Source organism: Mastacembelus armatus, chromosome 13, assembly GCF_900324485.2.
Source record: "Mastacembelus armatus chromosome 13, fMasArm1.2, whole genome shotgun sequence".
NCBI lineage: Eukaryota > Metazoa > Chordata > Actinopteri > Synbranchiformes > Mastacembelidae > Mastacembelus > Mastacembelus armatus.
In genome coordinates, this window is record NC_046645.1 from 22,706,040 (window position 1) to 22,721,163 (window position 15,124).

Consider the following 15,124-nt stretch of genomic DNA (forward strand, 5'->3'; position numbering starts at 1 on the left):
TGCTGTCAGGTTTAATGCGGCACGTTTGACATGGTTGAGTGGTTCTTAGATTATCGTCTTGCAGGAATCCCATCACACACAAAACTGTGTGTGCTCAGAAAGATATTGGGCTCTTTAGTTCTCTTCATTCAATTTTCCCATCAGGCTATATCAATGTCTTAACCATATTTCTCCACTGAGCCTCTATAGCTCTTCAGCACTTGAAACCAGTAAAGCCAATCTGCTCTTAGTGCTCTTATGTGTTTATTTGACCACAGCAGTTCAGGGAGTGTCAAGTGTGGCTGTCAGACCCCGATGGGCCAAAGCATGTCTGAAATCACAGTGTGTATGTGTGTGGGTGGGGGATGCAGTGTGGAGAATGTGATAGCAATAAAAATGGGCAGCCACAATGTAGACTGGGAAAGTAACAGCATTCCTCCACCACTCTGAACCAGCTGGTTGCAAACCATGTCAATAACAATTCATTTTGCTCCATTATGGTTATAATGGGGTTTCAATGAAGCATCAAATGAGTTCTGCTTGAACAGAATCACTGTTCAGCACAAAACTGCTGCAGATACAATTATTTCTCCAGGGCAGCACTGTCAAAGAGCAACAGGGAGAAAGCCTTGAGCATGACTGAATGTGTGCAGCTTGTGGTGCCATATGGGCCTGAGCAAAATATGAATTTGTGGTGTCTTAGACAAGAAGATCAGAAAAACAGAAACCCCCGGACACAATACAATCCATTTTGATCCAGCAGCTCCGCAATATATACATCTTAGAGAGAGACAATATTTAATTTGCAAATGTAGTAGTTTGTGATCCAGCTTGAATTGTACTCATAAAGACAACAAGTATTATCTGCAACACATATTCAAGTAGGTGTCATTTGTTACATACTGTGGCTCCATGGCTCGTGCTCACACAAAAGAACAAAAGTTAAAGATTAAACCAAAAAAAAAAAATCCCTTCTCAAAATCTGTTTGAAGTTGTTAGACATTATAAGTTCTTCACAATAAAAAAAAGATTACAGAAAAGCCAGACAAAGTGAACAAAATTTATAAAGCAGAAATAATTTATTTTTTTTCACTCTTTTATCCTTTGAATCATCGTGTGACCCATTCAGTTTTATCTCGTGACCTCCATATTAGAAACCATGGACTAATCTTTTTCAGGATCTAAACCAAAGACCTTCTCTACAGGAAACGTGACACAGTTCTGATGACAGAAGTTTTATTTTCTCTATGAAAATAATCATCTTCAATCTGCTGAAGTGACTCTTCTTACTCATCCTTAGCCACATTGTCTCACCTCTTTGGTGGCATAGTTGACTTGGGTCAAGAAATATAATAAAAAATTTATGCATAAAGATTAGACTTAACATGGAATTTTGGCTGTGTGTGCTCCTGTTCCTTGTCAGGGCCTTTTAGATGCGGCTAAGAGGAGACCTGTTTCAGGAGAACATTAAGTATACTGCTACCTGCCAGCATACACTTGAGTCCACTTATATCACCTGAACTATGCACCAGAAAATGTGAAACAACAGGTCTATATTAATCCACCATGGATATATACTAAACACACATCTAGAAAAGTAGTTATAACATTTATACGCACAGTCCCAAAACAAAAAATAATAATACTAATTCTGGGACATCGAAGACAAATAAGATATGGCTCTGACAATGTACGAATCCTGGCACAAGTGTGTCAGATTACAGAAGGAAAGATTTCTGAGAAATACAGAAGTTGTAACTAATACTCTTGGTGGATTTAATGACAAAAATAATTACCTGGTGTTGTGTCAGGCAATACAAGCCACACATTTTTTATTTAATTAAGATGCTTAAACAGGACAAAATTAGGATTGTGACATCACATAAGTTCACACACTTTGCATAGAAATTACATATATGTCAGCATAAAACTTTTAAATATCTTTAAAATGAAAGCCATTCGCCTCTTGTAAAAACCATATTTGAATCCAGCACCTCAAATTCCATAAAAAATATTGGAAACAGAAAACCTTTTCAAATATTTTCAGAATTTAGACCAGTGTAATTTTACCCAAGGACTGTTTGATTTTTCCAAAATGCCCATCCAAACCATGTGGAGGACAGTGCCCTTGTCTTGTTTACAAAGCCAGCAGAGGTCAGTACTGAGATGGCTCATCTCATGCATTTTAATAGGAGTGAGGTAGATTCTTTGAATGGTTCTATTAATAATTCCCTGACTCCCCCTCTGGCCCTGTCAGCCTCTCTTAGTTCCCTTGGGGACCTGAACAGCCCTTCTCCAGTCACCAGATGCTCCTGTACGTTTTCTGCAGTTCCACTCACCTGCCCATTCACACACCTGTTCCCAGTTTCTCCACCAGTCCGCTCAGTATTTTATACCTGCCTGATGTTTCTGTTCAGCCTATCTGCTGGTGAGCCTGGTCTTCAGTTTCTTCAAATAAACTTACCTGCCTGCTCCCATGGGTGTAAGTTCTCCCTGCCAGGAACATAAGAATGAATGTGTAATCAAAGGAGAAGTAGCAAGATAACACAATGCTACTGAGTGCACAACACAGATGACTGAAACTGCACAAAGCAGTCTTGATAAATTGTATCTTACTGCGTGTTAGTTTACATTAGCTGCTAGTACGTTCCTTATTGGTTTATACTTGACTATACAGTGTCATCTGCTGGCTAGTAAAGGACATTTCATGTACATGCAAGGACGTTTTATGCCACAAACATATGAGCATAACAAACATTTATGATGGATCCCAAAAACATGTGAGTCATTTATTTATTTAAAAATCAATATTTAAACACTTCAAGGTGCCCCTTGGAAGAAATTACAAGGTAAGTGTACAGCAGGCCTTAACAACAAAAGCGGTGATGATCAATATAGAATATACACATACTAATACCAAATACTCATTTTACCATTTACCATCCTCTGATCAAGATTCATTTCTATAGGCAGCATAAAAATAAGAGTCAACATGGGGTATAAGAAGTGGAAACCAATCAGCCTCATAAGTCTTGCTGTAGTTGATTGAAAAATACTGTGTAAAGTCTACAACATAGCCACATTGGTAGGTAAACATTAAACAACACTCTTAATATCCTATTTGGCTAGTAAACACAGAAATGTGTCTGTTATTAGCCATTGAAAATATTGGCCATGAAAAGTAAATCTGACAAACTATATGCAACCTGATCACTCTCTTTAACAGAGCCACAATGCTTATTCGATAGAGCAGCAGACAACTGTGTTCCTGTAATGAGATTGTTGATTTTGCTGTCATTGAAGCCACAATCATGAGTCATGTTTGTTGCAGCTACATTCACGTCATTGATCGGTGGAGTGAACACCGACAGCCAATGTTTGATGAGTAACCAGACAAAAACGTCAGAAATATCAACTTCAGACTGAAACACTACTGAGCAAAACAGCAGGGAAAGTGGTCCATGTGTAACATTTGGACAGAGAGGTATAGTTTAACAACTGTTGCAGCACTGCTGGAAAATAAATCTTATAGCAGAGTAAGTACAAATTATGTTTTTGATGAGAAATTATCCTTGTCAGCAATTGCAAAATCAATACTGAGACTTCTCCTTCAACTCTACTAGACTGACAGATCAAAAACATTTTTATGCCCTGCAGCAAAACAGCCTTCTCGAAATCAGTCCTCAGTCCTTTCACAACACAGCGTGAAGCTGTAAAACAGAGAGATTGACACAGTCCTCTGCACCAGTTAGACCAGGGCTGATCATCCAGAGACCACTTAGCAGAGAGATTTTGGTCGAACCTTTGGGAAAAGCTGGAAAAAAAGAGACTTTATTCATGTTTTTCTGCATTATGAATCACATTAAAGTAAGAAAATGAGAAGGTGGAGTCTAAATATTTTTAGGAATTGGTGTTTTACCCCAAAGTAGTTGTTGGGAACAAATCCCTCCTTGCCACAGAGTGAGGCCCACCACCAGTCTGATCCTTCAGGTTTCTGCAGGATTGTGACCATGTCTCCCTCTTTGAAGCTCAGCTCATCAGCTGCCTGAGCTGGGTAACTCCACAGAGAGTACAGCACCCCGCTGTTCTCCACCCCCATGGCCTCCTCTACACCTATTACAGAGAAAACAGGTCATATATGCTCATACTGGACCTGAAAGTTGTAGTATGGACTAGTGGGCAAACGACACTATATCAGTGTCCCTGAGTAAGAGGCCAAACCCTACTATTGCTAAACTTGAATTTTTAAGTGTTCGCTTTAACTATGGGGCAGCTCTGCCTCAGCAGGTAGAGCAGGTCGGCCATTAACTGATGGGTTGAGGGTTCAATAGCTGTCTACTCTAATTCACATGTTAAAGTGTCCTTGGGCAAGATACTGTGTGTGCAAACGAGTGAATGGCCATATAGTGTAAAAGTGCTTTGTGCTTTGATTGAAGAAAAGCACAATACAAGCACAAGACCATTTACCTATATCAGGATATATGCAAATGACTGATGGGAGACTAAAATTAAACATGTGACATTTAACCAGAGATTAAAAATGCAACAGACACAGCAACTGTTAAATGGAGTCATCTTATGATTCACTCTGTTACAACTGACTTTTAGCATTTGAAAGAGTCACAGGGTGTGCATGTATGGGTGTAGCTGCCTCACCCCTCAGGAAGCTCTCACATTCCTCAAACCCAGGAGCGTAGGGATCACACTTTTGGGAAGCAGTAGCTCCATCACTCTCTGTCACAGCCATGACAGCAGCTCCATTCCTCACCAAAAACTCACACAGAGGACGGTCGTTACAAGACGCTGCACAATGCAGAGGCGTCCTGTGGACCAACACAACAGCAGCTATTAAAAGCATCCAGGGAACAGAGGAAAAAGACTTAATGTGACCTCCACTGTGCCATGTGTGAAACCTCCACCTTGGTGACCTTAAAACCTGTTATGTGTTGGGTTACACAAATTCTTCACGGCAGGCCAAAGTTATCTGGGATCTAAGTGTAACATCAGAAGCAAATATTTACCAGCCATGGCTGTCTGGTGCACTGACATTAGCCCCGCAGCGGACCAGGAAGTCCACCACATTGTAATGCCCCCCACAGATTGCATTGTGAAGGGCAGTGATGCCTTCATCGTTTGGCTGGCTAGGGTCATTCATCTGTGGAAGATAATTAACACAGAAACTAAAATTAAATTAAGTACATTGTGGGAATTCTGACACAGCTTTTTACATATCAAAAGATGTTTTTTTTTTCAGCATGTGTCTGTCTCAACTGGCTTTGTGCACTTTAACTAACTCCTAACTCGCAACTCCTGAAATAGAGGTAGGGGTTTCCAAATTAATGAATCAATTTTACCTTTGTTGTTTAAATTTTTTCACGTTTCTTATTTCATATTTATAACTGTGTGTAAGTACTGGTGCTATGGGTTTAGTTTTTTAGGTTATACTGTACTATCAATTGAAGTAGTGCTAGTAATAGTGGTTTTAGTAGTGATATACAATATATTTTTTGCGGGGACACACACACACACACACACACACCTCCTGCACAGCTCTCTGCACTGTATCCAGTTCGCCAACCAACGATCCGTCCAGCAGCAGGACCAGCGGGCTGAGCCGAGCTCGATTCCCAGAACGTTTGCGCTCTCGACTGGACCGCCGCAGAATTGAATGGTAGCTCTGAAGGAACAAACAGGAAGCTTCATTTTAGATAAAACAATAAATGTAATTATTGCCACATAATGTACATACAAAAGGTCTCTAGAATTTATTTACCACAATTTCATGTATAAATTCACCATTGTTTGATCACATTATTTAATCCTGGGGTGATTTACTGTATGTTTCATTTGAGATGTGGCCTTACACATTTTTACAAATTGTAGCTTTTCTCAATAAACTCTATTTTCTGATTACAATAATGATTTGTGACTGAGAGCCCATTTCTTACTCTGAAGTCCAGGGGAATCAGTGTGGATGTCTGTGGTAGAGGGGCAGGAGGTGTAGCGCTGTCCTCTCCGTCCGAAGAGCTACTGTTCTCGCTACCTTGCTCCCCTTTTAGGCGGTGATCGTTCTTGCGAAATAGCTTGTTGATGAGAAACTTGTACTGGTTTGGCTGGTACTGTGAAGCCTTCTTCAGGGGTTGCGACTGTTCCACAGATCCCCGTCTCTTCAAAGCCCGGGGGATTTCTGCCCGGATGCGAAGCAGCTCCTCCAGGTCAGGTATCTGCTGTGCCTGGGCCTCAGGGGCCACCACCGGCTGCAGCCTGGTGGGGCTCAGGGGCCGGGGAGCAGGCGGCACAGCCTGCTCACCCTCCTTACCCCCCTCTGGCATGCTGGGATTCTCCGAAATCACAGGCAGTTGTTGAACATAGTCCAACCGCTCTAACTCTGCATCAATATCCTCTGGGTTCAGTGCTGCAAAACAAACACCACAGCACATTTGTATCACTGAGTTAGTTGAACTGAGATCCTGTGATTAGTATGTGTGCAGATGTTAAATGTGTTTACCGTCACTGTATAAGGCTGGCTGTCTCAGCTCAGGGGGCTGTTGCTGAGGCTTGAGAACAGGCTGATGAAAGAATTCCCTTGGGATGGGTACAGCTGGTTGGTAAGGTGCCATGTCCCCTTCTCCTCCCAGGACTCTGGGGGGGTAGGCTGACATTGCTCCCCAGTGGGGGTTTTGGAGGCGCATGATGACGGAGAGAGGGATGGGTCTGCGCTGATGTGACTGAGTAGAGGTTGGGGGAATTGAAATACGGGAGATGATGGGCTGAGGGTAATAATGGGAGTGGTCTGAAGATGAAACATCTGGAGGCATTGATACACGGGTGTTGCGGGGAAGAGAAGCATGTGAATACTGGAGCGATGAGGAGCGAAGATCCTGAAAAGTTAAAAAAAATTGATCTAGTCTTGCAAATACCAAACTGCATCAGATTTTATGCCCGACCTTGAAGACTGATTGGTAGTTATGCAGCTCTGTGCAGATCTTAAATATCTTAACTAATGTTTTTTTGTTTTTATAGCTGCAAATGCATTGTATGGTTCAGTCTCATCAACAACCAGGCAGCCACTTTTACTACTGCAAAATGTTCTGATAAACTTGTTGAGCACTAAATAGTAGGAAAGAAAACGAATGGTTGATTTATATTCAGCAGGTGAATGAACTATACAGGACTCTCATGGGATAATAATGATTTGTATCAGCTGTGTGAGAATGTCAGCAACTATTTCCTCACACAGCTTAAATTCACAAAGCAGTACACGGTGCTGGCTGGAACCTGCACAGCTTTTGATTTTTTTTTTTTTTGTTTCATATATGCCAAAAATGGACTAGTAAATAAAAAGAAAAGCCAATGTTATGATTCTTGAGTTAAAAAAATCTAATGAGGTGTGTCATCTCTAAACAAACAGTCCTGCCCTCACCTACAGTTTCTTCACCCTATTTTTATCTGTAAAAAAAAACAATAGCAGGTGACAGGTGGTAACTCCCATTGGGTGTACTGAATACCTGTGGCAATCAAGAACTACAGGGAATTGCTTGGAATTGAGAAAGAGGATTAGTTGTAATTAAAAAACTGAGCCACACAAAAGTCATGCGGTAGCTATTTGAATACCTCTGTGTTAACACCACCAACCTTTTTGGGGCTTGGGGCTGGAGGGGGGCCATCGAGGTTGGATTCTCTCCAGCTGGTGTTTGGCACAGACGGCCGCAGCCATTCTGTCTCTGCAGCAGAAAGAGTTAAGAAACCACCACATAGAGTTCAGGCTAACATTGTTTGTCTTAGACTAATTCCACAACTTCACATACAAAAGATAAAAAAAAAAGATCAAAAAGTAGTAGAAATCAACCAACTGTCATAGGTGTGGTGAGGTTTCCTCTCATAGGACACGTCCAGATCTGTCTCATTCCACTTGGCAGGGCTCTTTTGCCACTGCACACTCTCATCTGAGAGAGAAACAGGGAAAAGGAAAGCAAAATAAACACAAAAAGTAAACATACTGGAGAGAGTAAAATATAAATTTAAGTTTGAAACCACTTTTCTGAGACTTTCTTATGTGTAAAGTTGAATGTCTGAAAGCACAGTGACATTAAACCCAAAGTAATTAAACTCTTTGGGTGGTTTGGCAGTGTGATACTTTTTCAGTGACAGGCTGCAGTGGATTTTCATAGCTTTTTTTTTTCACTGTTTAATTGTAGTATCAGCCTCATGCTTAACTACCATTTAAGAGTTTGCATAATTGAAACATCTACCGTAAGATTAGACTGTTTTCATAATTAGCCCTTCTCTACAGAGCATAACAATGCTGGTCTTATTGTAAATATTAAAGCACTAATCCCTTAATTAAAAGTTGACATCATATCTCTCCTTTATATAGTATGTAAAGCTTTCAAACAGCTTCCCACCTAGCATGTGATGTTAACTCTAAATGACTACAATAGGAACATACTTAATAGTAATGATAATGATGTAAGTTAAGTTTAGTTGGGCTAGAACTGGAATCAGTTTGTCTTACTGACTACAGACACTTACCAGGCTGCCTAAAACCAAAATTTCGTGGGAGAGTACTGGACATCGGATGATTGAAAGATAAAGGAGAGGGACTTCTGTCTGGCCGAGGTGACCTGCGGCCCATCTGGATGCTGTCGTACGGGCTCAGCAGTTTGATGGAGGTGTAGAGTGAAGTGGAGCGAGAGGGCTGGTCAAAAGGGACAGCTGTGGGGTTGGCAGAGGGGCTTTTATCTGTGTAACCAACTGAACCTCGTGGGTTCATTTCATACAGAGAGGGGGGATTACGCCTTGGACTGTGAGGCGACTGTCTGGGGCTCTGCTGGCCATATGAGTAGCTGTCAGATCCTGCCCGAGGAAGTGGAGAGTGTGCCTCCGTGATGATATTAGGGGATGGGAGTGGGCTGGTGAGGATGGCAGAAGAGGATGGTAAAGTTATATTGCTGGAGCTGACCGACTCCACGGGACGGAAAGATGTGGTGCTCGGGGAGAAAGGTGAAGAGATGGAACTACCTCCTGACTCTCCTGTAAGGATGGAGGTGTTGGACAGCTGCTGGGACTGAGGCTTCTCTCTGGTTATTGTATTGCTGGTCTGTACAGAAAATGTCAGAAATCTGTTAAATATCTGAAGAAATTGCTACAGTAAACTACTGTTTATAGTAAAAAAATGGGTAATTTCACCAAAGATAAAACATTAATTATTATATTAGCATTCAACCATTATTGCATAAATTTTTATTGTGGTAAGTTTGATTAATATAAGAAGGTGTAAATTTGAATGGCCCAGCACAGTAGCAGATATCCATTTAGCTAAGAATATGGACACAAACTCCCCTGGAGAACATTATGCCTTTTAAGATAGAGTGATGAAGAAACCCTGTAAGTGAAAAGCCAGAGGCTAGTTGTAAACCAGAGCGTAGCTATGAGACAGTGCTGCTGCAAACTAACAGCTCAAAGGATCCCACCACTAATCAATGTGTATGTGTGTGTGTGTGTGTGTGTGTGTGTGTGTGTGTGTGTGTGACTGTGCTTGTATCTGCGAGTACCTCAGAATTTGTATTGTTGTTGCAGGAGGAGACCTCCCTCAGCATGGAGTTAAACTCTCTGGATAACTCATCTGCTGTAGCCAGTGATGCATTCAGGTCATCATTTATGGACTGGACTGAATATACACCACAGACAATTAGCACAGGATATTACTCCCATGTGAACAAATAGCACACAAATCATGGGTTTGTGGACACTCACACAGCATGCTGCTGCCAAAGCTTGTCTGAGAACTCATGGCTGTGAGGAAGCAGCGCTCTGCTCCTGAAAAAGAAAACCACCAACGCTGTTAGGAGAAAAGTCTCATGCCTCCTTTAACTACCAGTATCTTTACAAGCTTGTGAGATGGATGTGGATTAAACACAGCCACTTTACGGGACTTGCCATGGTCCAGGAAATGACAACAAAAAAAAAAAAAGGATTTGTATGAACAAGCTCTGTCCTCTGCCCCCTGGGTTCCTCATCATATTACTCATTCCATTCCCTTTAGGTTTTTGCACAGTAAAATTGAGTCTTAAAGTGTCTTGAAATTGAAGGTACTTCTTAAAACTCTGGGCTGTCTCAGTTCTCTTATCATTTCAAGGGCAAGTCTGTGAACAGAACCTGAACGTCCCTCATGTCTAAACAAGCCAGACTTTCCTCATACTTAAGTAACTGCAAAAACATTTAGAGATGCTTGAAATAACTTAGAACATACTAAATAACAAACATTGCATCAGGCTCCTTTTGTGTTTGTATGACTGTCCTACTTTCTGACTTCACAGTGATACCAGGTGTTCCAGCAAACATCATTTATGACAGTCTGTATGAAGGCCAGTCCAGACACACAGACAAGTGCAGTAAATAAAGCAGATGACACATTATACTAATTCACCAGACAGCTGAAAAAAAAAATAAATCACTGAATCACTGCCCAATAATCTTAAAATATTTGCATCTTCATCTTTATTTTTGATTTCTGCTCTGACTCTTAAATGGATTAGTAGGTCTGGTATTGTTTTCATGTGCAGTATACCTGGTTAAAGTAATGGCATATCAGTCTGAATGAAAAAATGTTGGACCCATTGTATAGTAAATCTGTGCATGTGCAAATTAAACTATTAAATATCCCAAAATTACACACTTGAGGCCCATTTATAATCCTACTTAACTAATCTTAACTAATGATGCAATGTACATATAGTTACACAGACAGGCAGAGGGTGAGGTCAGTCTTCCCATCTGTGGAAATCAAAGGCAAATAAGGACTTGTCATGTCTCAGTCAAGCCTGTCACAGACTCACATTCCAGACTCACAACCTGTCACAGACTCACTCACCACTCCTCCCAGTGAGGCATTCACCTCACACATCGCCTGGGAAGCTTATCTCTGTCAAGAGCAGCTTACTTTAAAAGCAAGATTACAGTCTGCCTGACTCACAAAGGTCAGGCCAAGCTTTCACCCACTGAACTCTCCCCTTCCTGCCCAGCAATTCATGCACTCCACCCTTTCCCTCTTGGTAAAGCACTCCTGTGCGCTGTATGGCACTTTGGCTTATGCTGTGCTATCATTTCACCACCAAACCTTCTATTCTATTTATAGATAATTTTGTATTTGTTTATGAGGTTTTACTTTTCTTCTTCTTGCTCAGGTTTTCTTGCAAAACAGCTCTATGTAAAAATGAAGAAAAGACATACAGATTCAAAATATAATTGAAAGTATATTTTTCATACGGAGCTATAAGATTTATTGTCAACTTATAAAGTATTTTAAATGTTAAATTCACAGGTTTTTATATGAACCAAGGATACCGCCTTATTTCTTCTACCTCACCTTATGACTTTGACTTTATGTTCTATTATCTTCCACTGACGCTATTTACATTCTGGACTTTGCTTGCATGTTTTTTGTTGTCATTTGGTAGTTTCCTTGGCTCCTTGCATTGGCAATTTGCATCTCGCCTTCCATTGCTTTTCTTATCAGCATATTTTATTACCATGCAAATAAACTAAGGTAAAATACTTACAGACTACACTAGAGTTGATGAATGTATGTTTCAAAAGAAAAGGACGCATGGAGGCATATAGTGAATAAATGTAAATAAATTATTAAGTGAAGCAACTGTTGCACCTTAAAGAAATAAAAACGTGGTATGGTGCACTCATATTAAAGCATTAAATAAAAAATTATTATAAAGTGGCCAGAGAACTTGTGGACACTACAGTGGTGCTGTCTTTTATTCCAGGCTTTCTGACCTGCTGCTACACTTTGGTTACTTTCTCAAGAAAGGTTTCTTGGAAAACATCATATTCATTTTCTTTTCCATCCCTTTCCCATGCTTAGATCACAATGTCAGCTGGCTTCACCAACTTAACATACAACAATTAGCTCTCTCGAGTGGTAAGGCCAAGCTTAAAGCCACAAAATACTGGTTACCTCTGCATATTGGAATTTAAAAAACTTGTAAGTCAAAAACTTTGTTAATATACACAGGACACAGGAGGAAAAAACCTGTGGGAAGCAGAAGGAAGATTTACTGAAGACAGTAATTATTAGCTCTGATGCCAGGGTGTGTCTGACCAGGGCTACAGGCGGTCCCTCCCTGTTTCTCATTCCTTTCATGTCCCTCACAAACAATTTATGATTGTGCTCCTAACGGATTCTCTAGTTTCTGCTGAACTTCTTTTTTCATCCAGGGATCCATTTGTTTCCCCTCTATCCTGTTGCACAGTTGTTGGTCCCGCCTTCATATCCTCTCTCTACATCTTTTTTTGACATTGTTGAATGCTGGCAGGGAACTAAATGATAAAAGAATTCCTGTGTTATGATTAAACACTTCCCTTTGTGTCTTGCTTCTCATTCTTCTCAGTCATGCAGCTCTGACATCTGAACTGGCTATACATAATCATGCAGACAATGCAAACTAAGTGATGTCCCACCAGTAAATAAAGCTCCTGTCAATTACCACTGTGGTGATTTTACTGGGCTGTGGTGACACAATTTCATAGATCCCAGTGAAAAATTCTCTAATGTCCTCAAGCTTCTTAATTAGACTTGGACATCTTGATTTAAAATATCCAGAATATCACTGGTGTGAAATCAAATAAAGGTATTTTGATGCCAGGAGTGAAACTTGGTCAACTTATGTTGTTGTAAGGTGCTGTATAAATAAAGGCTGATTGATTGATTGACTGATTGAAAGGTCAACAGTAACATCCAATGTAAAGTTTACATTGGCTCACTACTTGCTCATGTGATGGGAATCATGTGAAATGAACTGTTGACATTTCTGGTTTCTGATGGGAGCTAAAGGCCAAGGCTAAATGTGGAAAATTAGGTGGGTTGAAAATCTGCGTTTAATATCTGTGCAGAGAGCTCTAAGAAAGAGATCATCTGGTATCTGCTGCAATAACAGAAATAGTGTTAAAAGAGAATATTATCTCATGTATTATAGATTATAAAACTATGCCCAAACTACCATTAGGTAATAAGCTGTACTAGCCTTTTTATGTGTCTATGTGATGAATTCATTGCTGACATTTGACCTGCCCCAAAGTGATTTATTGTCCACTTTTAGGCTTAACAACTGTAAGCTTCTCAGATATAAAAACTAGCCAAAAAAAAAAAAAGCCATTTCCCCACCTGCCATTGTGACCTAGTTAGTCATTTAAGTGCTTAACCCTTCTACCAGCATGAATGCACAACACACATAGTACATGGTATTCATGACAGCAAGTGGAGGAGCGAAAGACAACAGCTTTCACAGTGTGGCTCTTATCCTCAAGCTGAGGATAACGATCAGTCTCTGCACACACTAAGAGTACATAAACTATGTATGAACCACAGGATATCAACTAATCTCTATGTACAGTAGAACTTGCCTTCATACCTCTTTTAGAATGAAGACTTATGATGCTGCAGGCTCCTCTTTGGCACAGTGGATTTTAGTGCCATTACAATGATCCTCTTCACTTACGCAGCAGTACTGTTCTCCACAGCGTGCGACTCAGGAATCTCTCAGTGCCACACAACATAACAGACATTTCTGGCAAGTTACAAGCTTCTTCAAAAGCTGCAGTGTGTGTCATGCTCATACTGTGGTGCAAAAAGCACAAAGCAGGACCAATTTCAAGAGGTGACAAATACTGTTATATCTATCTGCCTGCGTGCATGTGTGTGTGTGCATGAATGTTATTACTTTAATTGAAATGTACAGGTGTTCTGGCGACACTGTGAACACAGGATAAACACCTTGTTAGGAAACAAGTTACAGCAAGAGCAAGTGTATCATACAATGCAGTCCAGCTGGTTTTGGTTGTGACCCAGTTCAGAGCGTACAGGCTGGATAAATACCATTCTTGCACTGACAGGAAGGTTTGGTTGACTTGCAGATTGTAATTGTGCAGTGATCAGCCCTGCTAATAAGGTCAGCAAGTCGCTAACCCATTTGGAGTCATAATAAAAGGTGCATAACAAACTTAAAATGTCATTGTGGATTTTTGGATTACCACAGGAACACCTAAAAACATATATAATTCAAACCTCCTGGGACACACCTAGCAAAAAAAAAACATACAGAAAAACAATACAAACTCTATTCACTTGGATAAGATTACTATTAATACAATCACAAAGTCCCATATGTACTTCATCGTTTGCGTTGGTTTTCTTATGTTGTGAATGCACTCTGTAGCATATGTTTAAAGTTCTATCAGTCTATCACTGCCCAGTAGCTGTTTGCTGTGTGCTGCTGTAAGCTTTCCTCTGTGGTTGGAGACTGCAGCCATGGTAAGCAGGACTGGTAACATCTGATTTTCATTAGTTTGAGAGCAATCCCCTCCTCGCATGCAAGACCACTAAACTAGAAATCCATGGGAAGAACTATCCAGCAAAAAGTACGACTGGAGCGATATCTATACAAAGAACAGCCTACACTAACCTTACAACACAGACACGATGCAAGAAAACAGGATTCATCGTGAAACTTCGCTTCGCAGCCACATAGAGTTGCGCAGTCTACGCCACGGATTAAAACGTTTCTTACCTCAAAAACGAGAGCCCTTTATAAAATTTAGTCCCAAACTCGATAGGCGATCGGAGCCCAGTTCAAAGTTTCTTGTCTTCTTGAAGTCTGGTTTTTCAATCTGTGTTTTTCTCTTGTGGCAGTGGCTCCAGACATTTAGTCATAGCTGCTTACTGTGTGAGTTATTTTGGCTCAGCCCAGCCCCTCTTGTAACCCGAGCCAGGTATTTCTGCAGCTGGCCCAGGTGAAGTTTGTCATCACGTTTGAGGTGACACTTTTATTTTTTTCTGAGTATACAATTTGTTTGGACTTGTATATTCGGTGTTTGCTAGAACTGATTTATGAGAAATGTAAATCCTACAACTCCTACAGCAGATCAGGGCAATTTAGGACATGAGCAATACGCTCTTTTCACTCTCATCCATGCTGGTGTTGTCAAAATCAGACCAATATCATAAAATCAGAGTTCAAAGTCATTATCCACTATTTAAGAAGACTATCACTGATTATTACCTAATTACCGATAATTACGTTATTATTACAGTGAGTTATTAAACTACTGGACGATTTACTTCAGCGCTTACGAT

The 15,124-nt window shown here is 40.5% G+C and overlaps 1 protein-coding gene across 1 annotated transcript; it reads right to left on the reverse strand.

Annotated features, from left to right (window-relative positions):
- Positions 1 to 2,736: 2,736 nt before the first annotated feature.
- ppp1r13l (protein phosphatase 1, regulatory subunit 13 like) lies at positions 2,737 to 14,830 on the reverse strand. Its single transcript, XM_026298760.2, has 13 exons — positions 14,559 to 14,830; positions 9,736 to 9,798; positions 9,534 to 9,649; positions 8,512 to 9,079; positions 7,833 to 7,925; positions 7,615 to 7,703; positions 6,488 to 6,860; positions 5,928 to 6,394; positions 5,519 to 5,656; positions 5,001 to 5,134; positions 4,636 to 4,802; positions 3,899 to 4,092; positions 2,737 to 3,793 (listed from the first exon to the last, which is right to left on the reverse strand). The coding sequence occupies exons 2-13, from the start codon at positions 9,770 to 9,772 to the stop codon at positions 3,758 to 3,760; spliced, it is 2,412 nt and encodes an 803-aa protein (XP_026154545.1). The 5' UTR covers positions 9,773 to 9,798; positions 14,559 to 14,830; the 3' UTR covers positions 2,737 to 3,757.
- Positions 14,831 to 15,124: the final 294 nt, after the last annotated feature.